The sequence below is a fragment of the Rhinopithecus roxellana genome, chromosome 16 (assembly GCF_007565055.1).
Source record: "Rhinopithecus roxellana isolate Shanxi Qingling chromosome 16, ASM756505v1, whole genome shotgun sequence".
In the NCBI taxonomy this organism is placed as follows: domain Eukaryota; kingdom Metazoa; phylum Chordata; class Mammalia; order Primates; family Cercopithecidae; genus Rhinopithecus; species Rhinopithecus roxellana.
The window spans coordinates 79030011-79053601 of record NC_044564.1 but is presented as its reverse complement, the minus strand read 5'-3'; the positions used below and the strand labels follow the sequence as shown (position 1 = coordinate 79053601).

Here is a 23591-nt window from a genome sequence, read left to right as displayed (position 1 = left end):
GGGTCATCTTTGATAGAAAAATAGGATAATAAGTATTTCTAAATTTTTAAATAAAAAAATACATCAATATCCTAAGGATCACTTTCAACATAAGAGAAATTTGGTGGGGGCTCCTGTCTCTGCTGCATTTGGTATAGTTGGGAGAGAGACGGAAAGCATGTTCGAAAAGTAACTTGATCCTTTTAAACAAAAAAGAACTGCTGTGATATTACCTAACCATTGGTGAGCATCAGCAATGAGGGTAAAGGGAAGAGGTAGGGAGAAACCCAAGGAATGCATTCAGACCTAAGGGATCCTGTGGATTATAGTTTCAGAACTGGGGAACTCTCCTCTTCTATGCTCCCCTAATCGCTGCTCCAAAGAGCATTATAGGAGTACATCGGTCATTAAAACTCCATGTCCTGGTTGCACCTAGTAGCAAGTAAATCTGCTGATTCATGGTCTGCAACACCACCTTACTCTTCCTGATATGAGTAGTTAGAGATATGGGGACACTGTGAGATCAAAGCTTTGCACAGACTGACACGTACTTCTCCCCATACCAGCTGGACAATTCTGCAGAATGTGTGCCATCCTTGGCACTCAGCTCTGTCAGTTCCACGGGGGGCATATTCCCAAACTTGCACTGCAGTACTGGCCAACAGAGGAAATCAGTGAGGCTGCAGATGAGGCTGCAGTGAGTCAGTTCTGCCTCTCCAGGAATAGGGCATTTTATCAAAGCCAACAACATACTAGCCTAGGAGGATAAAAGCACTGAATGGTATCTATCGTTTAGCGGGGTGATTACTACACTGAAAGCATCTCATGGTTTAAGGAGGGCAGATTAAGAATGGCTCTTACATGGAGCACTGTCCCATCCGGCTTCACCAGGGTCATTTCTTCATTAGTAGGTAGCGGCCAGCCAGAAGCTTTGCAAATGGGATTAAATTTACCACTGTTTACTTCTATATGATCTGGCAAATCCACTATCTTTGGGGTCATCCTTGGTATGCCTGAAGGAAGAAAACAGCACTGTGAAATCTAATATTTAACAGAGCCAGCAGCAGCAGTAACAATAAAAATAGCTACTTTAGTAAGTCATGCACTGGGCAAGAATTTTGCAAATATTTTATTGTTTTATCATCACATAAGACACCTGAGATGTGGATGCTATTGTGATCTCCCATTTTATGGATGAGGAGACAGAGGCTCACAGCCCAGATTCAGACTCCCTTTATAAATCCAGAGTCCACACTCTTCACCACAAGGCTATGCTCCTTTCATGAACCAGGGAGGAACAGTCTCAATATTAAAAGGATTATCATGGCCATATCTCCCCTAGACTTTGCTGTTCAGTCCCCCTCTTTCTTTTTACTGAATGATTACAAAAATACAACAAAAAAACCAGTTCTTCTTCCACTCATCAAATAACCCCATGGTATTGCTGATCAACAGCATTGTCCTCAGTTTAGGTATGTGAGAGATGTCTCATTCATTGGGAAGTCTGCAAATAGCAGATAAATAAGAGGAAAAGGTAAATAAAGTTGCTCACCAAAGAAGTACATCAAAGAAGTGGAATCTAACTTCCCCAAATCAATATCTCCTCAACAGCCAAATCGAAAATGTTGCTGCCAATATTGAAAGAAGGAAAAATGTCTGTGGTGTCAATAAAGGTAATGGTGTCAGGATTTCTTGCCTAATATCTACACAGTAAAGAATGAATAACCCTGAAATATGCCAATTTTATTCTGAACCATAGGGTCTTAGGGAACTGTGGACTATTTGTAATTGAATGTGAGACATGTTTGAAAATTTTCCAACACTCAGTAAGCAATGTAGGCGATAGAGGTGCCCTCAGAGCAGCAGTAACTACAGACTGTTCCTTATCGGTGGTGGGAAGAGGTAGGGTAAATAATGATATTTTATACTGATATCCTGCTTCTCAGGCCTGGAATGAAATGGGTAAAGGTGTGGAGAAGAAGGGAAAGAGGTCTAACACTTACAATGTTATTCCTTGATATATCTGTAAACTTGGAAAGATTATGGAAAATGTGCCAAATTTTTCAGCCTAAGTAGCTATTTGAATAGGAATTGAAAAACATGTTTTGACACTTTTAAAGCATTTCTTTCCTTCATCGTCCCCTTGTATTTTCCGAAGTTGGGTGGAGGTGAAGGTGGATGTGCTGGGCTAAAGTGGAATCTGGGAAGGGAGCTACTCTCTGAAAGCCCTAGTGACACCCTGGTTAACTTGTCTTAGATTCTCCCATCAGAATGCACTCCTTTTGCAGCATCAGCAGAAGGGAACAGACAGGAAGGAACAAAGTACAAAATTCAAATCCTTAAACTTGTTAGTTGCCCACGTTCAGTACAATCCCCTAGTAGCCCCATGGCATTTCCTTCCCTTTCTAACCACTCCCTGATTCCTGCCCTGTAGTAAAGTCCAGGCTTGGCAAAAGAAGAAAAAATATAAAGTTTAAGGATTTTGAGGAAACACTTGCTGGCATCCCACCCCTACTCCCAATATTTGTTCTGATTTCCAAAAGTAACAGAAAAAAAGACCATATAGCTGTATTATTACGAGTGTAGATTTCACTGGATATATGTTTATTTCAAAAGCATTTATATTTATATAATTGAAAAAGCAATATATATTTATTATTTAAGTTTGAAGATACACATGTCTGATTCTTTTAATTTTAAAAAGTATATTCTAGGGCAGTGGATAGCAAACATTTTCTGTAAAGAGAGCAAATACAATCAGCTTTGCAAGCCATGTTTTCTGCCCTTGTAGTACAAAAGCAGCCACAGACAACATACTATAAATGAAAAGATGTGGCTGTGATCCAAAATTTTTTTCTTTATAATAACAGATGGTGAGAAATAAAAAGGAATGAAGTACTGATATATGCTACAACATAGATAAACCTCAAAAAAGGTGTGGCACATGAAGCTAGTCACAAATGATGACATATTACACGATCTTGTTTATAGCATATAAAATGTCAAGAACAGGCCATCTACAGAGACAGAAGATACAGCTGACCCTTGAATAATACAGGCTTGAACTGCACGGATCCACTGACATATGGATTTTTTTCAATAAATATATTGGAAAATTGTTTGGAGATTTAGGATAATTTGAAAAAACTCACAAACTATGTAGCCTAGAAATATCAAAAAATTAAGAAAAAGGTATGTCATAAAGGCATAAAATATATATAGATACTAGTCTATGTGCTAATTGACTATGTTATCGGTAAGGCTTCTCGTCAACAGTAGGCTATTAGTAGTTAAGTCTTTGGGGAGTCAAAAGTTCTATGTAGATTTTCTACTGTGAGGAGGGTCAGTACCCCTAGCCCCCATGTTGTTTAAGGTCAACTGCAAATTAACGGTTGTCAGAAACTAGGAGGATTGGAGAATGGAAGTTTCTGCTAATGGGTACAAAGTTTCTTTTGGTATGATGAATGTGTTGTAAAATTAGATTATTGCAATGATTGCACAGCTCTGTAAATATGCTAAAAAACCATTGAATTGTACATTTTTAAAACGTGAGTATTATCATATAAAAACTGTATCTCTATAAAACTGTTTAAAAAAAGACAGTGGGCTGGATTTAGTCTGTGGGTTACAGTTTGCTGACTCCTGCTGGAGAGTAATTTCCGAACTAGAATTACATAAAATTTCATTTTGAGCATAATCTTTTCTATTTGTTTTATTCTTTCTATTGCTTTAAAAATATCCCGTCTAAATCCATCCCAAATTGCTCTTTCTCTGTTACGCATGTCCAGGGAAAAGGCTGGTCCTAAAGAAGGGAGCGGAAGAGGTAGAGCTCTCAGCTGGCCAGTCATCACTTAAGCTGCTACAAAGAGCACATGGTTTATGCCTAGTGCAAAGAGAAATAAAGCCTACTATTAGGGTCAGTAGAGAAGAATTAAAATGCTGTGCTTTAGAATTTAGGATAAATTATTTCCAACTTCTGGATGCAAACAAAAGAGGCTTGAGGATCTTAGGGTGCCGGCACAAGAATTATACCAGCAAAGCCCAGTTCAGACATGCTGAACATGGCCCTGACTACAGTGTTACCTTGCTTTACCTTCTCTCTCACACTGGAGTCCCTGCCGTCCTGGAGAGCAGAGACATCCTTGGAAGCGATCACACATCTCCCCATTGCTGCAGCTGCACCTAAGCTTACAATCTGGCCCATAAAAACCATGGTGGCATGCTGTAAACAAAGACATCAAAAAACCAGTATTAATCCCGGGGAAGAGAGGAAACTAAGGCTGGAGGTGCTCAGTTTTACTTTTCTAAGTCATCAACTTTGTTGATTTGTGTAAGGTAGGGTATAATTTATCTGAATTACCAGGAACTTAAAAAGCTGGGGAGTTCTGCCTCCAAAAAAGTTGAATGAGCTCCTATCAGGCCAACTGTCCTGTAGATACAACTACATTTAGAAAATAACTTCCTGAAAGCACTTAAGAGTGGGATAGGAAGAAAAAAGACCTAGAAGATTCTGGAGGAGAATTGAAATTTGGAAGATGGGAATGATGTGTTTCCCAATTTTTAGCTTTTAGCCTAATTGTTAGGTACAGTTGACACCACGTATGGAAGCTAAAATTCCAAAGAAAACCTGCAGTCTACTGGTCTGATGAATCAGAGGACAGAGTCAGGAAAACCACAGACACTGGAAAGAGAGGGAAAACCCAGAAAGAGAGTCAGAGAAAAGTCCCAGATCTTTGGCTGATCCTTGATCCATGCATGCTCAATACAGACTCAAAGCAGCCCAGCTAAAGATAAAAGAACTAAACTGAGTTTGACCTGATTCCTAACAGTGAGAGTTTGAGGTTTGAATCCTACCAAGTTAATTGCCTGCTAAAACAAAACAAAATCAGCATTCCTGAAAGGAATATATCATATTCCAGAGTCTCCACAATGTAACATTTTCAGTGTTCAAGATACAATCCCAAGAAGAAATGGAGAATTAAGGCCCATTTTTTAAAGGAAAAGAAAATCAACAGAGACCAACTGTGATGACTCAGATGTTGGAACAGACAAGAATTTTAAAACAATTATAATAACTATGCTCAGTGAGGTAAAAGAAGATATGTTCATAACAAATGAAGCAATGAGAAACTTCAGCAGGGAAAAAAAGCAAAAAGAATTTTTTTTTTTTTTTTTTAAAAAGCAAAAAGAATTTTAAAACTGAAAAACACAATATTTGAAATCAAATAATCACTGTATGGACTTAGCAACAGAATGGAGATGACAAAAGAAAGAGTCAATAAACTTGAAGCAATATCAATAGATAGCCAATCTGAAGAAGAAAAGTAGGGAAAAGCTTGGAAAAAAATGATTATTAATCCTTAGGGACCCATGACACAAAACATCTAACACACATGTAATTGGAGGTCCAAGAAAGATCAGAGAGAAGGGGTTAGAAAAAATATTTGAAGAAATAATGGTTTAAACTATCCCAATTTGTTCAAATTTACACATTCAAAAATTTTTTTAAGCCCTTAGCATAATAAATATAAAGTAGACTATGCATAGGTACATCATAGTTAAACTGCTAAAAACTAAAAATCAAGATAATTTAAAATGTTAGTTTTTTAAGACTGTTTCTTTATAGTAGAATATTTAAGTCATTCAAATTATGTTTTGGTACTTGTAATAAGTTCCTGGGAGGACAGGGTAGAAGGATTATTTTCCCTTGGAGCTCACTAAACCTTCCAGGACAATTCTTTGAATTTGGTACATGGCAAATGGATTCTGTTAACTGAGTGTCCTTATTTTGGTCAACTGTAACATTACTAGAAGGCTTCTAACCAAAAATTAATGCAAAAGCTTGTCTTTTGGGGCGCTGATGATTTGTTTTGATTTTGCATTTTATTCACCCAGCTAAAATGCAGTCTTTTTTTTTCAGTATCAATCACAACAAAGTTTTCTACAAATTCAATACAATCACTATCAAAATTGCAATGGAATTTTTCTCAGAGATAGAAAAAACAATTCTAAAATTTATATTGAACCACAGAAGGCCTAGAATAGCCAAAGCAATATTGAACAAGAAAAAAAAATGCTAGAGATATCACATTACCTGATTTCAAAATATATTACAAAGCTATAGCAATAAAAACAGTATGGTACTGGCATAAAAACAGATACATAGACCAACGGAACAGAATTGACAGCCCAGAAATAAATTTACACATTTACAGTTAACAGATTCAACAAAAGTATGAAGAACACACAATAGGGAAAGGATCATCTCTTCAATAAATGGTCCTGGGAAAACTAGATAACCACACGCAGAAGAATAAAATTAGAACCTCATCTCATTATATTCAAAACTCAATACAAAATGGACTAAAGACACAACATAAGACCTGAAATTGTAAAACTACTAGAAGAAAACAGAGGGGAAAAGCTTCTTGATATTAATCTGGGCAATGATGTTTTTAGATATGACCTCAAAAGCATAGACAACAAAAGCACAAATACACAAATGTGATTGCATCAAACTAACAAGCTTCTGCACAGCAAAGGAAACAATCAACAGAGTGAAGAAACAATGTATGGAACAAGAGACTGTATTTCCAAAGTATACACCTGATAAGAGGTTAATATCCAGAATATATAAGGAACTCAAACAACTTAATAGCAAGAAAACAACCTGATTAAAAAATGGACAAAGGACCTGAATAGACATCACCCTTTTCTGTTTGTTTTGTTTTTTGAGATGGAGTTTCACTCTTGTTGCCCAGGCTGGAGTGCAATGGCATGACCTCGGCTCACTGCAACCTCCACCCCCATGTTCAAGTGATTCTCCTGCCTCAGCCTCCCAAGTAGCTGGGATTAAAGGCATGCACCACCATGCCTGGCTAATTTTGTATTTTTAGTAGAGACGGGGTTTCTCATTGTTGGTCAGGCTGGTCTCGAACTCCCGACCTCAGGTGATCCACCTGCCTTGGCCTCCCAAAGTGCTGGGATTACAGGTGTGAGCCACCATGCCCAGCCGACATCTCTTAAAAGAAGACATACAAATGGCCAACAGGTATATGAAAAATACCCAACCTCACTGATCATCAGAGAAATGAAAATCAAAACCACAATGAGATATCACATCACACCTGCTAGCATGGCAAGGATGTAGATAATAGGGAATCCTTGTATGCTGTTGGTGGGAATGTAAATTGGCATAGTCATTATGGAAAACAATATGGAAGTTCTTCAAAACACTCAAAATAGAACTACCGAGTGATCCAGCAATCCCATATCTGGTATATATCCAAGAGAAATGAAATCACTATCTCAAAGAGACATCTGTATTCTCATGTTCATTGCAGCATTACTTACAGTAACCAAAATATGGACTTGACCAAGTGTCCATCCATGGATGAATGGATAAAGAAAATGTGGTGTGTACACATATATAAAGGCATATTATTCAGCCTTTGAAAAGAAGGAAATCCTGTCATTTGCAACAACATGGATGAACCTGGAGGGCACTGTGCTAAGTGAAATAAGCCAGGCATAGAAAGGTCGATACTGTAAGATCTCTTCTATACATGGAATCTAAAAAAGTTAAACTTATAGAAGCAGAGTAGCATAGTGGTTCCCAGGGACTGCAGGGTGGAGGAAATGGGGAGATGCTGGTCAAAGGGCAAAAATTTTTAATTACACAGGGTAAGTTCTGGAGTTCTAATATACAGTGTGGTGGCTAAACTTAATATTACTGTATTGTATACTTGAAATTTGCTGAGCAATCTTAAATGCTGTCACCACACGCACACACACAGATGATAACTGTGTGAGGTGATAGATATGTTAATTAGCTTCATAGTGGTAATCATTTCACAATGTATACATATATCAAAATATCACATTTTGCACCCTAACTACATACAATTTTTAGTTAGCAATTAGACCTTGATAAAGCTGGAAAAAAACTTAATCACAACTTCTTACTCAAAGCAGATGGTAGAAAGGTTGAGAACTATTAATAAGCATAAAGGAAATCCGACTACTGGAATCAAGTTTCTCTTAGGATGGCAGAAGACCTTAAAATATCATGAAGCCTTGATTTTTTTAGTTTCTAGAATACATTGTAACTTTCTTCCTGGCAAAGGGTTCTGAATGACTTTGAATGATCATGTATTTGCACAGTGGAATTCCCGTTCTCTTTATTGTCCCCACTATTTGCTTCAAAAATTTTTATTATTGCTTATTTTCTCAGATAGAAACCAGCCCCAATACGTAAAGCATGCCGATGTACAATCTATTGTTGACTATTCTAAATCCTGGACTATTAAAGGAGACCATGTCCTTAAGTAGTTACTGTTAGAAATGTCTCCTTGCTTTCCTACTGCTTTTTGGATGGATTGAACAGGATAGTAACTGTTGAAAGGAGTCTGGAAGAATATTAGAATAGTTCTATTCATAAAATCTTGTTGATTTCTTGATCCAGGAATGGGCTGGAATGAGCTCATGAAATGTACTCTTATAAACCTGGGCCCAGAGACACATTCACTATGAAGCAGATGAAGTGTATGTTCTAGAGACTGCCTGCATGCACCCTTTCCTGGGTCCTAGCAAAGTGTTCGTAGTTTGCATAAGATTTTATTTTATTTTTTTAAAAAGAGGGATCCCCCTGCCTGGAGTCACCTTTTACCTTAAGATGCACACTTCAGAGGCCAGATGGGATTCCTCCACTGCTGTGGCTCATTCCATGTTCCAGGGAGGCAGACATAGCATTAAGAGGGAACCGAATGAGGTACTGCAGGTGGCTGAAGCTAACTTTTGTGTAACTCTCCTCTTTGTCCTCCTCCTCCAAGCCCCTGGAGCTGTGCTGTCCAGTACAGTTAGCCACATGTGGCTATGGAACCCTTAAAATATAGCTAGTCCAAACTGAAATTTCAAAGACTTACTATGAAAAAGGGAGTGTTAAATATCTCATTAATACTTTTTTCTATTGATTACATGTTGAACTGATAATATTTTTAACATATTGGGTTAAATAATAGAGCAAAATTATTTCACCTATTTCTCCTCACTTTTTTAATGTGGACACTAGAAAATTTTAAATTCTATATGTGGATGGCTTATATTTCTATTGAATTGCTCTGCCCTGGAGCATTGTTTTCAAGTTGCTGGGACCCCAGTGTAGCTACCATTAGTGCTGGATATGGGAAAAGCTGACTTTGTGAGATAAACACTGAAAAGCCTTTGAGCTCTGGCTAATTCACAATATGAATATACATTAAGGAGGTTCTGTCACATTTGTCTGCAGGTTCATGTTGAGCTACTGTGTGACAGCAGATGTGAAACGCATACTGAAATAGATGTCAGATGCACTCCACCGAGCCTGGTCAAACAGGAAAGCTTATTTTAGAAAGGGCAGAGGGACCCTGAGTAGGTGAAGTTAGTACTGCTTGCATAAGGTCCACAGCAGGTAAGATTTTAACTTCTTCAATTTTTGAGCCCCAAATCCTGTCTGGATCTGACCTAAACGCTCTGATTTTGATTTTTTTTTTTTTTTTTTTAAGACGAGGTCTCACTCTGTTGCCCAGGCTGGAGTGCAGTATGCAATCATAGCTCACTGCAGCTTCAAACTCCTGGGCTCAAGGGATCCTCCTGCCTCAGCCTCCTGAATAACTGGGACAACAGGCATGTGCTGCCATGCCTGGCTAAAGCTGTGATGTTATGATTCACTGAAAAAAAAAAAAAAAAAAAAAAAAAAAAAACAAATCTTCTATAGTCTTCCTACTCAAAGCGTTGTCTGAAAACCAATAGCATCGGAACTACTTGGGAGCCTGTTCAAAATGCAGAACCTCGGGCCCTAGTCCATGCCTACCAAATCAGAATCCATGCTTTAGTAAGATCCCCAGATGATAGTTATGAGAAGTACTTTCTTTCTATGTGGTCCAGATTTTTATTGTGAAAATATAATTAACATTGGATGTAAACATCCATGATTCAAAATCCTGTCGTCCAATAGTGGGTAACTAAGCAGTCCAGGTATAGCCTATGTTGTGATTTCCAGCAAACTAGATCTCCTTTCTTTACCTGCTAGAACATTTTCTGTCCAAGGATGTGATTGGTCCATACCTTCATTGCACTGCAGACCCTTCCAGCCTGTGGCACAGGAACACCCATAGGGGTCAGGGAGACAGAACACGTAAGACTTGCATCCATCTTGTCCACTGCACCTTTCTTTACAAGTTCTGCCAAATGTGTGCCGTTCACAAGCTTCGGGAGGAAAAGAGAAGATGGTTCAGAGTCAAATATGCAACCCTTTGAAATACATAATCCTTTGGATTTATTTCTCCTAGTCTAGTGAATATGGGAAACAGTCAAATCTCAGCTGTGGCATAGTAGGATGAACACACCCTTATGGCCCATTTTACTGATAGTGAAACTGTCCCACAGAGAGGACATCAGGGACATCACTCATAATCATGCAGGTTTGTGCACTGCACAAACCTAGGGGGCAGCATTCACATTGTAAATATCATAAATCTGTATATTTATTATAACTTTCCAGTGGTTGGCAATAAAGAGCCTTTAGGAAAAGGCACCTTTTTCTAATTCACACACAGGTACCATCTGACCTAACGGAGGCCATTTAGCTTCCATTCCCATCTGTGTCCAGATCTAAAATTCTAGATCCAGCAATGACGGCTTTTTAAATCCACAGCTTACTTATCAAGTCTCTTGACTTACCCTTCTCACATGTCCTTCCCATAAACCCAGGAGGGCAAATGCATTCTCCAGTATCTTCATGGCAGACACCATTGTTCACACAAACAGTACAGAGACGGTTACATTCAGGTCCCCACTTCTGAGCTTCACATCCTTTTGTTAAGGAAAACAAGGCTGTGGTGAGTAGAGCACATTCACTCAACAAATCTTTACTGAGCACCTACTGTGTGTCAGTCATTTCAGTGGACAATGGTGAATGAAGATAAAATACAGGTTCTGCTCTCTAAAAGTTAATTGTCTAATATGGGAGACAGACATGTAAACATGAAATTGTGATAGAAACAAAGACAAGGAGTACCTAACTCTCTGTCTGATGGATGGAAGAGGGCATAAAGGAAGGCTTCCCAGAGGATATGGTGTGCAAGCTGAATCTGCAGGACCAACTAAGTAGCAAAGAAGATAAGGCTGGAGAGTGTATTCCAGGCAAAGACAAGGCATGGGAAGAGAACGTGGCCATGTCCAGGGAGCTGCAGGTATGGTTATAGGCTGGCGCTGTGGTTTTCAAAGTGTGGTTTCTGACCAGTAGCATCCCCATCATCTGGGAATCTGTTAGAAATGCAAACCCCAGATCCCACCCAACCACGACCTACTGAATGAGAAATTCTAGAAGTGGCCTAGTAATCTGTGTTTAACAATGCCTGCAGGTGATTCTGATGTATGCTAGAGTCTGAGAACCTCTGGCCTAGAGTATGTGGAGGAGGGATAAGGCTACAAAGAGAACGAGTAGCAGGAACTAGTAGCCTCCACCTATTTTTCAGCTGGAAAACCATATAAGAAGTGAAACAAGATAGGCAAAACCTAAAGTCCAAGGATGGTAAAATCCTTCTAGATTCAGATTTTCTGGCCACTTCTAACACTTGGTGATTTTTGATTGTTAATTAGGTCCTAGGATAGCTTCTAATATAAGGATAACCCAGGGGGTTGGAATGACCCTTTGTGGTCAGGAATTTAGTTTCATTTCTCATCTGAAGGGAACTAATGTCTTTGTCCTGTTGTTAGTCTCATGGTAAGCTTGGGCCTGTGCCTACAGCTGATGGAACCTTATAATTTCTTTAGCAAGAACTCCTGGTTATCAGTATTTTCTCTACAGTAATCAAGAAGACTGCCAACACACATAATTTCTTACAGTCTTCCACTTAATAGACAAAGGTACAAAATGTCCAAAAACTAATATTTATATTCCTCAATACATAATGGGAAAGAGGTTTTGTACAATTAGTGATTTCTTGAGAGCCAGACTGCAGGTTATTTACACATGTTGAAAACTAATGGTGGCAGGCAATGTAGATGGCAATGAGCTTCCTGTGACATTAAACTGTACCTAGCCCTGTACCCACCTACAGACCTATCCCAGCGTCACTTCTCATCCCAGGAAGGAAGAAAGAATAAATAAAGCTTTAGGGAATAATAGGGGTGATTTCTTGGGGATGGAGAGGTCAAGAAAAGAGTTTGTTGATAAGCAACAAGTATACAATTAGGCATCTATTTTCTTCAAAGGCCTTGTGATTTTGTATTTTAAGAAACCCTACTTTCGAAAATCTTGCCAGAGAACAAATCTACAGAAAAGAAAATCCTATTGTGATTTTTTAATAAAAAATCTTTAAGCACTGACTGTTTCTAAGTTTCAATTCAGCCTGTAGAGATATTGATATGGTTTGCCTCTGTGTCCCCACCCAAATCTCATCTCCAATTGTAATCCCCACATGTTGAGGGAGCGACCTACTGGGAGGTGATTGGATCATGGGGGTGATTTCCCCCATGCTGTTCTCCTGAGAGTGAGAGAGTTCTCATGAGAGCTAATGGTTTTATTTTATTTTATCTTATTTGAAAAAGAGTCTTGCTCTGTTGCCCAGGCTGGAGTGCAGTGGCAAGATCTCGGCTCACTGCAACCTCTACCTCTCAGGTTCAAGCTATTCTCCTGTCTCAGCCTCCCAAGTAGCTGGGACTACAGATGTCCACCACCACGCCCAGCTAATTTTTTTGTATTTTTAGTAGAGACCAGGTTTCACCATGTTGGCCAGGCTGGTTTTGAACTCCTGACCTAAGTGATCCACCCACCTCGGCCTCCAAAAGTGCTAGGATTACAGGCATGAACTACCATGCCCCGCTGAGCTACTGGTTTTAAAGTGTGGCATTTCCCCACTTTGCATGCACATGCTCGCTCTCTCCTGCCACCTTGTGAAGAAGGTGCTTGCTTCCCCTTTGTCTTCTGCCATGACTGTAAATTTTCTGAGGCCTCCCCAGCCATGCAGAACTGAGTCAATTAAACCTCTTTTCTTCATAAATTACCCAGTCTCAGGTAGTTCTTTATAGTGGTGTGAAAACGGACTAATACAGATACCCTACAGTTAAGAGAAGTGGACACATGCCTTCATCTCATTTCTTCATAAACATCAATGAACTCATACAGGGGAGAAATATTCTTAAATGGGATGATTGTGATCCAACTTAAACTTTCTTAGAATGATTTTAGATATTAGCTGTGCTTGTCGAATGGTTTCATTAAAATACTCCTAACCACAAAGGAGAATGAACACATACTCCTAGCAAACTGAAAAGAGACAGCTTGGATATCAAAATGTGTTTGAAATCTTTTGCTCTATCTTTAAAGCTCAGGTGAATTTCATACTCTAGTTTATAGGTTTGTTTTAATATTAAAGTTTTTTTTAAAGCTTTAAGCCTTTTACCACTGTGTTCTTGTGATATAATAATATATGTTACATATATAGTCTTTTATATTTTATATATATATACACACACATATATACATATATATATGTATGTATGTGTGTATATATACATATATACACACACACACACACATACACACGTATAATATATATGTAGTCTCTTCCCTGGTTCCTGGCACAGAGTTCCTAAAACCCCTGGAATCTCTGGAGTGGTAAGAGTGCCTTTCGTATGCTAATGAGAGGACTGGTGGCTGGTGGTCCCTAGATAGCTTCGGATGAGGGTTAGTCACCAGAAATACCAAGGCATGATTAGAGAGTTGTGATATTCAGCCTCAGCCCCGAATCTCTAGGGAGGGGCTAAAGGCTGCATATTGAATTGATCAATGGCCAATGATTTAATCAATTATGCCTACCTAATGAATCCGCCATAAAAACCCAAAAGGACAGGGTTCAGAGAGCTTCCAGATCACTGAACACACGGAGGTTCCTGGAGGGTGATGTACCGAGAGAGCACACGGACGCTCTGCACCCCTCCCCATACCTTGCCCTGTGCATCTCTTCCACCTGGCTGTTCGTCTTATCCTTTGTAATATTCTCTATAATAAGATGCTAAATGTGTTTCCCTGAGTTCTGTGAGCCCTCCTAGCAAATTAACCCAACCCAAGGGGGAGTCTTGCCTCCAATTTATGATATATGGTCAGTCAGAGACATAGGTCACAACCTGGGGCCTGCAACTGGCATCTAAAGTAGGGGCAGTTTTATAGGACTGAACACTTAACTAGTAGGGTCTGATGCTATTTCCAGGTAGAGTCAGAATTAAGTCAAATTGCAGGATACCCAGTTGATATCTGCTAGAGAACTGGATAGGGTGTAAGGAAAAATCCCTACACATTGGTGTCAGAAGTGTTGTGTTCAGTGAGAGCAGAGATTAGGAAAAACACTTTGATTTTCCTATCTCAAACAACTATATATCAACATGCATAGACAGTTTGACCTTCCTAGAAGATGTACCCCATTTACCCTCTGAGTATACCTAGTACATGGTGTTATATCAGACTCCAGAGAAACTATCTAAATGAAATAAAGGCAAATTGCTTCCTTGCCATTCAGTCTCTCCTGAGTAGTGGAATAAAAGGGGATGTCACTTGCTTCTCCCAAGTCCACAGAAACTTCATGTAAAGGTAGCTGTGAGGCAAGCTATTAGAAGCTGAATATTGCAGTTTTGCTATCATCATAAATTATATTTTTTAAAGATTCATCTTACAAAAAGGCTGCTCTGACATTTAATAGAAGTCAAGCACAGTAGTCATCTAGGAGGAAACAGGTCCTGGGTACATGGAAAGATTCCTCTCGACTCAAGCCCAAATAGTCCTGCCTATAAAACACCTTGCTATATTTTATGTCCACAGAGGGGGCTAAGCATGGAGCATAAACTAGATGAACCACACTTCTCATACTTCTATTGTCATTTTTCAATATTTATTTAGGTAATTATACATGTGCCTACTCTGATTGGGAATGACCCAAAGGACAGGGATTTATCTTATGATCCTGTATTCTCAACACCAACACAATTCTTGGCACAGATTTATAATCAACACATTTTGGCAAACGAATGGGGGAACATAATGCAAAGCAAATGAATTGGAGATGCCAGTCATTAGAGGAATGACAGAGAAGTCCAGGCATTTAGACCCGAAGACTTCAATATTTAATATTATGAAAACCTGATATAGCTGGGGAGAATTCAGGGCAAATCATTTTCTTTCTATTCATCAAGTTCCTGTAAAAATTACAGGAAAATGTAATGGTGATATTTATGCCCCACTTCAATAGTTATAATGGAGAAAAAAAGTTTTTACTAGTTCTAACTCTTACATTTTTCAAAACTGAAAATAAAAATCACACTTAAGAGTTAAATGACCTGGGAAGTGTGGGATTTGCAGGAGGCAATGTTTAAGTAGACTTTAGTCTAATCCAAGAGGTCCAACTCATCCCCCTAGAGCAGACACCTTTCAGTGAGACTGCTTTACTCATTGTGATCCCCCTTTTTATATGGATGATTATGCTGTACAAATGTGAGCTTCTAGTGCCTGTAACTTGTAGTACGTGGATCCACTCTTGTCTATAGCTCACTGGTCTAGGCTGATAGACATCTAATATATGTTAGGCCAATCTCATTATTTATCCTGGAAATTCAAAATTTGGAAGTGAAAGAAACATTGCTGAAGCTGAGTCATGGTAAAAGCAGCATCTTTGAGAGAAAGCCCTCTCCCCTACCTCCCCACACCCACCACAACGGAGCCTCAGCTCTTCCTTGAAGCTTATCTTTACTGGAACTTGCTTTATAGTGGTTTTTTTTTTTTTTTTTTTTTTTTTTTGAGACAGGGTCTTGCTCTTTCATCCAGCCTGGCCCGCTGCAGCCTCGACCTCCTGAGTTTGAACTATCCTCCTACCTCAACCTGCCAAATAGCTGGAACTACAGGCATGCATCACCATGCCTGGCTAATTTTTGTATTTTTTGTAGAGATGGGGTTTTGCCATGTTGCCCAGGCTGGTCTCAAACTCTTGAGCTCAAAGGACCTCTCAAAGTGCTGAGATTACAGGCATGAGCCACGATACCCGGCCACTTTTCAGCTTTCCCATCAATTTATTAAGAGTCCTTAGTGTCCTCCTCTTGTATGGTTTGGCTGTGTCCCTACCCAAATCTCATCTTGAATTGTAGTCCCCATAATCCCCATGTGTTGTGGGAGGAACCCAGTAGGCGGTAATTTAATAATGGGGGCAGTTGCCCTCATGCTGTTCCCATGATAGTGAGTGAGTTCTCATGAGATATGATGGTTTTATATGGTGCTTTCCCCCTCCTTCACTCTCATTCTTCTCTCTCCTGCCACCATGTGAAGAAGGTTGTGTTTGCTTCCTCTTTTGCCATGATTGTAAGTTTCCTGATGCCTCCCCAGCCATATTGAACTGTGAGTCAATTAAACCTCTTCCCTTAATAAATTACCCAGTCTCAGGTATGTCTTAATAAAGAGCATGTGAAATTAGAAATGATTTGCCCTGAGAAAAGAAAATGATTTGCCCTGAATTTTCCCCAGCTATGTCAAGTATTTGTAATATTAAATATTTAAGTCTTCAGGTCTAAATACCTGGGTTCCTCTGTCATTCCTCTGATGATTGCTATCTCTTATTCATTTGCTTTGCAGCATAAGAACAGACTAATACCACCTCCAACCAATCCCTGGTTTTTGCTTAAGAAGCCATAGTTCGTTTCTATTACCTGCAACTAAAAATCCTAACAACCTAACAACTACACCATCACAAATGGTGGCCTCTCCATCACTTACTCCGGACTATCAGCCTGGTGAAGGCCGAGGTGAAGAGGTTTCCTCCTATATACCTGGCCGAGTACACTCCAGCATCCTGGGGCTGAGCATGAGGCAGGTGTACTTCTAGAATATCAGGTACTTCATGCCGAGGCACTGAATGGATGAAGGAACCTAGTAAGAGGGAAGAGGGAATAACAATAGGTCACACTGAAACATTCCTGTTTCCTTGTCTGGTTTCTTCACTTAATCAGCTTTCCCTGACGTGGTAAAGAAAATGTGCTCTCACATATTGGATGTGGGAGAAGAATGAAAAGGCTGAACTATTCAATACTCTCCCAATAGTCAAGATAGTCATAGTGATAAAACAGATAGGTTAGTCTGTGGGATCTACCACCAAACACATAAAGGTGGGAGTAGTCTAAGTTCTGACATTCTACAGGGAGAAGTGAACATAGTTGGCAGGCAAAGTTAGGTGAAAAATGAGAGGTAACCCTGTCAACTAACCAATTAACCAGGAGATATCTATAATCGCTACTCCAGTCTGGAAGTCCTATCCACTCACAGACTTCAGAATGATCCCCATCAATATTCCAGCTGGATCAGGCAACTGACACTGGGTGGTATCAAACCATAGCTAGGTTCTAGACACATTTGGATTACGCAGTTGGACTGTCAGAACTGCTAACAATTGGCTTCCCATGTTTACTGTGGTAATTTCCTAAACCTTGCAATCAACAATGTCAGAATGAAAGAAACTCACATTTTACATGGCTGAAGCTGGGATCTCACATTATGATGGGGTTTTATTGTATGCGCATATACCATGTACATTCATATATATGAATTCCACTTTAATATTCTTAAGTAACCAAATATGTCACCTAAGAGGGCTTCTATCATACACAGAATTTGAAAGCTTGCATCATAGCTGCTTTACTTCAAACATCTGCCCACAAGACCTCAATAGGAAAATGATCCAATATGTTGTATGTTATCTGATATCTCACATCATAATGGGGAAAGCAATGAAACACATACTCACCATTTTTGTAAATCACTGCATCTTCTTCTTTAATCAATACCTTTTTGAAAGATATGTTTACATTATCTCCCTTGTCCACAGTCATAGTTAAAGTAGCTGGTAGGAAGGAAGCTTTTAAAAGAGAGAAAACAAATACCAAAAATGGGGTCACACATTTTCTCCAGGAGCAATTGAACTTTGAGACTCAGAAAATGAGGGCTGGCACTTGCTAGATGTCAAATGGTTTTTGTAATGTGAAAAACAGTGGTGGCTAATTTACACTCCATAAGAGTGTAAATATATACAAACAATATGCCTATACACAATTTTTCTATTCAGTGGTTGGGGAGGTGAGGACTTTGTGTTGGTTAGTTCAGAGTGAATATCCCTTATCTGAAATACTTAGGGCCAGAAGTGTTTCAGATTTTATTTTTCCATTTTGAAATATTTGCATTATGCCAGCTAAGGATCCCAAATCAGAAAATCTGAAACCCAAAATGCTCCAATGAACATTTCCTTTAAGCATCAAATTGGCACTCAAATATTTTTGGATCTTGGGGCATTTCAGATTTCAGATTTTTGGATTTGGAATACTCAACCTATACCTATTATCAAACTAAGTCCTGATACTAACAACAAACTACATTAACTATGAATCTGCCATCCTTTTCCAATCCCAACCAAGTTTTCTCAAAGCGGAAAAAAATACGAATGAAATCTGAGTTTCCCCAAAGTGAAAGAGAAAAAAACATTTGCCAAATGGCTTTTCCCCTGGTCCTTTTGTGTTGTTGTTGTTCCAAATAATTCTAATTCTAATTCTAATTTCCATGCATTTCTCAAATAAAATGAGCAAAATGCTGGACTTACTACTCATGGTGTAAATATTGGAAGATTGAAGAATAAAGACAAGGATAGAATCTAATATCTTGCCTTCTACCTTTTAATTATATATGTATGAACTGACATAGTTATGGAACTGGACAGTACTGAGATGTAACTGGGAAAATTATTTTATATTTGACTTATAAAATCATAAGCCAAGGCTGGGCACAGTAGCTCATGCCTGTAATCCCAGTCCTTTGGGACGCCAACATAGACAGATCACCTGAGGTCAGGTGTTCGAGACCAGCCTGGCCAACATGGCGAAACCCTGTCTCTACTAAAAATACAAAAATGAGCCAGCAACTTTCTTCCAGCAACAAGAGTTTCTGAATTCCTTTAACTTATATCATAATCTGCAGAAAGCCAAACTCTGTGAGATAAGGAGGTGTTGACTTTAGGCTTTAAGTTAAGCCAATGTTAACAATATAAGGCTCACCACTAAAAGAAGAGAAACAGTCTATCTAACTTTCCTCAATAGGAGGGCAAGAGAGAAGAGAGGGAAACAAAAGACATAAAATGAGAACCAAAGGACCAGAGAAAATCATGGCGTGGAAAAGATAGAATAAGGTGGCAGAAGTTATGCCAAATATATATTAAAAGGCAGGAGCTCATATCAAATTGAGATCAGAAAGTCTTAGATTCTAGAATCTTAATTCTAAAACACACACACACACACACATAAAACTGTGTGCTCTTTTCATGAAGTATGCATTCAACATAATGGCACATAAGATTGCAAATAAAGGCATGTAAAAATATATAGCACACTAACACTAACTAAATAAAACTAGTATTGCAACATTTATACAGAAAAAATTATTATAAAGCTAAAAAACTGTTAGGGATAAAGACGGTCATTATGTAACGATAAAACAGAACCATCTACTGATAAAAACCCTGTTAGATTTTATTCACATGTCATGTTCAGGAAGATATTGTAATCCTGAAATTATATATGCATCTAACAACAGAATTTCAAAGTTCATGAAACAAAAAGTGTCAGAATTAAAGAAACTGACAAATCCATAAGCACAGTGGAAACTTTCAGAAATTAATCAAAAAGACTGAAAAGTACTAAGAAAATATTTAGAAGATTTTAATAATGCTATTAGAGATCTGTTGAATATTCATTTACCCCTTGCTCAGTTACTGAAATACACATTATTTACCAGAACATTACCTATTTATCCACAAAGCACATCTCTGTTAATAACAAATTCTCTGACCAGAATGCACCTAAATTAGAAATTAATAGCAAAACATCCTGCCCCGCAAAGTAAGAATTCCTATAAAGATTCAGACCAGGACCAAGCCTTGGGATTGTACGGATCCTGCTGAGGACCTTGTGATGAACCAGCTGGTCACTGTGCCCTCATTCTCATCTCATCCATAGCTTTCAGATGGTGATTTGAGAAAGACTAATGAAGTGTTTTGTGCACCACTGGCTAAGACAGCTACCCTGTGAGAGCAAAAGATGCCTCCAAACCATGCTCAGAAGGACCTGGGCTTTAGGCTTGTCTGCTTGCTTTCATTGGCTGTGGGCTGTGCCTGCTGACCCTAGTATGGGTGCCTTGCACAGACTCCCCTGGTGGTCAGGTATGTGAATGCCTTTGGTGCAGATGATGACTGGGGCAAACCCAGAGAGACCACGGGGTAGATCATTCCAGCAGTGTGAGCGCTGGAATCAGACACATTCCTGGGCTTGGATCCACCCTCTCCCACCCTTTTTGAAAGAGTTGCTTCACCTCTGCAAATCTCAGTTTTCTCATGTGTAATTGAAAAGTAATAATACCTACCTTCAAAGGTTGTTAGTAATATTAAGTGATGTAGGCTAAGCCCTGAGGTGCTTAGAGGAGGTCAGTATCCTTCTAATATAAACAGCAACACTGCTGTGCTGACATTTCTGATATGAACCTGAGGGACACTTTTCTCCAGAGCACTAAAATGAACCAGCCATAAAGGAGGAGCAGACAGGGAACTGGATGGTGAGGAGGGCTGGCTTTGCGGGGCTTCTGCTCACATTGCCAAGTGCTTCATTTAGCCCTCCAAATGCATGCAGCTCTTGCTCTCTGTGGCATGCTCCTGGACTCCTATGAGAATTTTTTTCTGACCATTTCATGCTGTTGTTCCTGTCTATGTGGTTTGTTTATATTTTCTGCTCCTTTGTGTCAGAATTATTTAGCTGACCGTGGGACTTCTCACTCAGTATTGTGTTCTGAAAGGAACCAAGGTTCCCCAGTAGGCTCAACTCCAAGTAGCTTTCCCCCCCCTACTCTGCGGCTCTTTATTATTTAGGACTGTGCTTTTTAAGCTCCTGTTTTCTTAGGGGCATTATCACACCAGAGTTTCACCGCTGTCCAGAGTTTACCTCTGCATGAATGTCTCTAGGCTGGTTGTTCTCTGCTGAGTACTAACGAAGGAAATCCAACATTCATGTCCTACTTTGGGCTTTCTGATGACACAGGAGCCTGGCTTGTATTTCAGTACACATATATTGATGTCATGTGACTTGACTAGACCATAAAAACAACAAGAACATTTTAATAGCGCCTACTATGGACCAAGCACTGTTATAAGCACTTTACACAAACTTAATTGTCAGCCTGGGTGCGGAGGCTCACGCTTCTAATCCCAAAACTTTGGGAGGCCAAGGTGGGATATCTTAAGGCCAGGAGTTTGAGACCAGCCTAGGCAACACAGTGAGACCTCCTCTCTACAAAAAAAAATGTTTAAAAATTAGCCAGGTATGGTGACATATGCCTGTAGTCCCAGCTGTTCAGGAGGATCACTTGAGCTTAAGAAATCAAGACTGTAGGCCAGGCATGGTGGCTCAAGCCTGTAATTCTAGCACTTTGTGAGGCCGAGGTGGGCAGGTCACAAGGTCAGGAGATCAAGACCATCCTGATTAACACAGTGAAACACCATCTTTACTAAAAATACAAAAAATTAGGCGTGGTGGCGGGTGCCTGTAAGTCCCAGCTACTCAGGAGGCTTAGGCAGAAGAATGTCGTGAACTCAGGAGGCAGAGCTTGCAGTGAGCCAAGATCGCGTCACTGCACTCCAGCCTGGGCGACAGAGTGAGACTCTGTCAAAAAAAAAAAAGAGAGAGAGAGTTCAAGACTGTAATGAGCTACTGCACCCCAGCCTGGGCAACAGAGCGAGACTCCAACTAAAAAAAAATTACTTTTTTAAATATCCCTATGAGACAGGTGCTATAATTATCCTAATTTTACAGATGAGGAAATTAAGGTACAGAGAATCTAGGTAACCTGTCCAAGATCACATAGCATATACATGGGAGAGCCAGGATTTGAACCAAGGAATCTGGCTCCGCATGCTTTCATAGATTATGTAATGTTAGCACTCAAAAGGCTTTAAGGTCCAACCACCTCATTCTATAAATGATATTGCCGAGGCCTAGGTTAGAAGATAACTTGCTTAAGATCATTTGGATGGGCTAATTCATGGGCAGAACTTAACTAAAAATATAATTCCTTATTCCTTAAGGGCTGGAGAAGAAAGTAGGTGGTAGTAAAAGTTACACACAAGTGAAAACACAGATGAAAAACAAGTGAGCTCAATTTCAGTCATCTCCTTTTAGTTTACTTATTGTATAAGTACCACAGGAAATAATGTAGTTTTATATCTGTGATTATTTTGTGCAATTTCACCACAGTCCTGTGAAGACAGTATAGCTACAGTTTATCCATATGGGAGATGCAGTTGAGAAAGACTAAGTCCCTTACCCAAGGCCTGTCAACAGTGAATAAATGTGGAAGTTGAGACACAAACTCAAGACCTCCACCCCTAGTTCTCCAGACTTATCTTCTCCAGGTCCACATCCTTAGCTCTCAATTCCAGCCACTTTGAACTGTATTCAGTTCCTTAGCCAGACCTCATCACTCACGTCCTAGTCATGAGTTTTCTTTCTTCTTTTCTCATCCTTTTCTCCTAAGCCTCGTCAGTTCCTACTCATTCATCAGTTTCCATTTAGGTATCTCCAGAGACCTCACACAACACTTGGAACACAGGTTAGACGCTCTCATAGCTACTCCCTAAATACCCCTGCATTTTTCCATTATAGCCCCACTCATGGTATATAACCCCTACTAGATTGAGTGTTCCAGGAGGGCAAGATTACATCTGGTTTGAAAGGTAGCACAGGGTGATGGTTAGAGCCAAGCTTCTAGAATCAGGCCTGACTTCACCTTCCCAGATCCAACACTCCATAGCTAGTGAATGCACATAAGTTACAATAGCTAAGCCTCATCTATTAGTGGGGTCTTAACAGTCCTCATCTGATATATATTTGATAAAGACTAAGTTAGTAATACATATAAAGTTGCTAGGGGAATGTCAGGCATACAAAGGAAAATGTGTGGCACAAATAGAGGCTCAAGAATAATTGTGGTGGCCGGGCGCGGTGGCTCACGCCTGTAATCCCAGCACTTTAGGAGGCCGAGGCGGGCGGATCACGAGGTCAGGAGATGGAGACCACCCTGGACAACATGGTGAAACCCCATCTCTACTAAAAATACAAAAACAAGCTGGGCATGGCAGTGCGTGCCTGTAGTCCCAGCTACTCGGGAGACTGAGGCAGGAGAATCGCCTGAACCCAGGAGGCAGAGGTTGCAGTGAGCTGATGTTGCACCACTGCACTCCAGCTTAGGTGACAGAGCAAGACTCCGTCTAAAAAAAAGAAGAAGAAGAAGAAGAAGAATTATGGAATGAAAGTATAAATGAACTAAACTGTTTCAGATTTTCCCATTTTCTTGATGCTTTTAACATATTCCTTTGTGTTATTTAACTGCAAATGGCTCTCCTCAATCAACTTCATAAATCATGTTTGGGAAGTTTGATATTCTTAATATAAAGCTATTTCTCAAATGAAAGTAGGAATAAAATAACCCTCTGTTTCTTCTAATGGATCAG

General features: G+C 39.5%; 1 protein-coding gene across 5 annotated transcripts in view; it reads right to left on the bottom strand.

Moving 5' to 3' along the window:
- TEK (TEK receptor tyrosine kinase) overlaps window positions 1-23591 on the bottom strand; it is a 122994-nt gene that overhangs the window by 44533 nt on the left and 54870 nt on the right. For 2 of the 5 annotated variants that reach the window (XM_010384455.2, XM_030920261.1), the window contains exons 3-8: window positions 17799-17909; window positions 16775-16927; window positions 10699-10830; window positions 10084-10224; window positions 4073-4201; window positions 841-992 (exon numbers count right to left, since the gene is read on the bottom strand). In XM_010384455.2, the coding sequence (XP_010382757.2) occupies window positions 841-992; window positions 4073-4201; window positions 10084-10224; window positions 10699-10830; window positions 16775-16927; window positions 17799-17909 (818 nt within the window). The remainder of the gene's footprint in view (window positions 1-840; window positions 993-4072; window positions 4202-10083; window positions 10225-10698; window positions 10831-16774; window positions 16928-17798; window positions 17910-23591) is intronic. The other 3 variants (XM_010384457.2, XM_030920262.1, XM_010384456.2) reach the window with 2 other exon arrangements.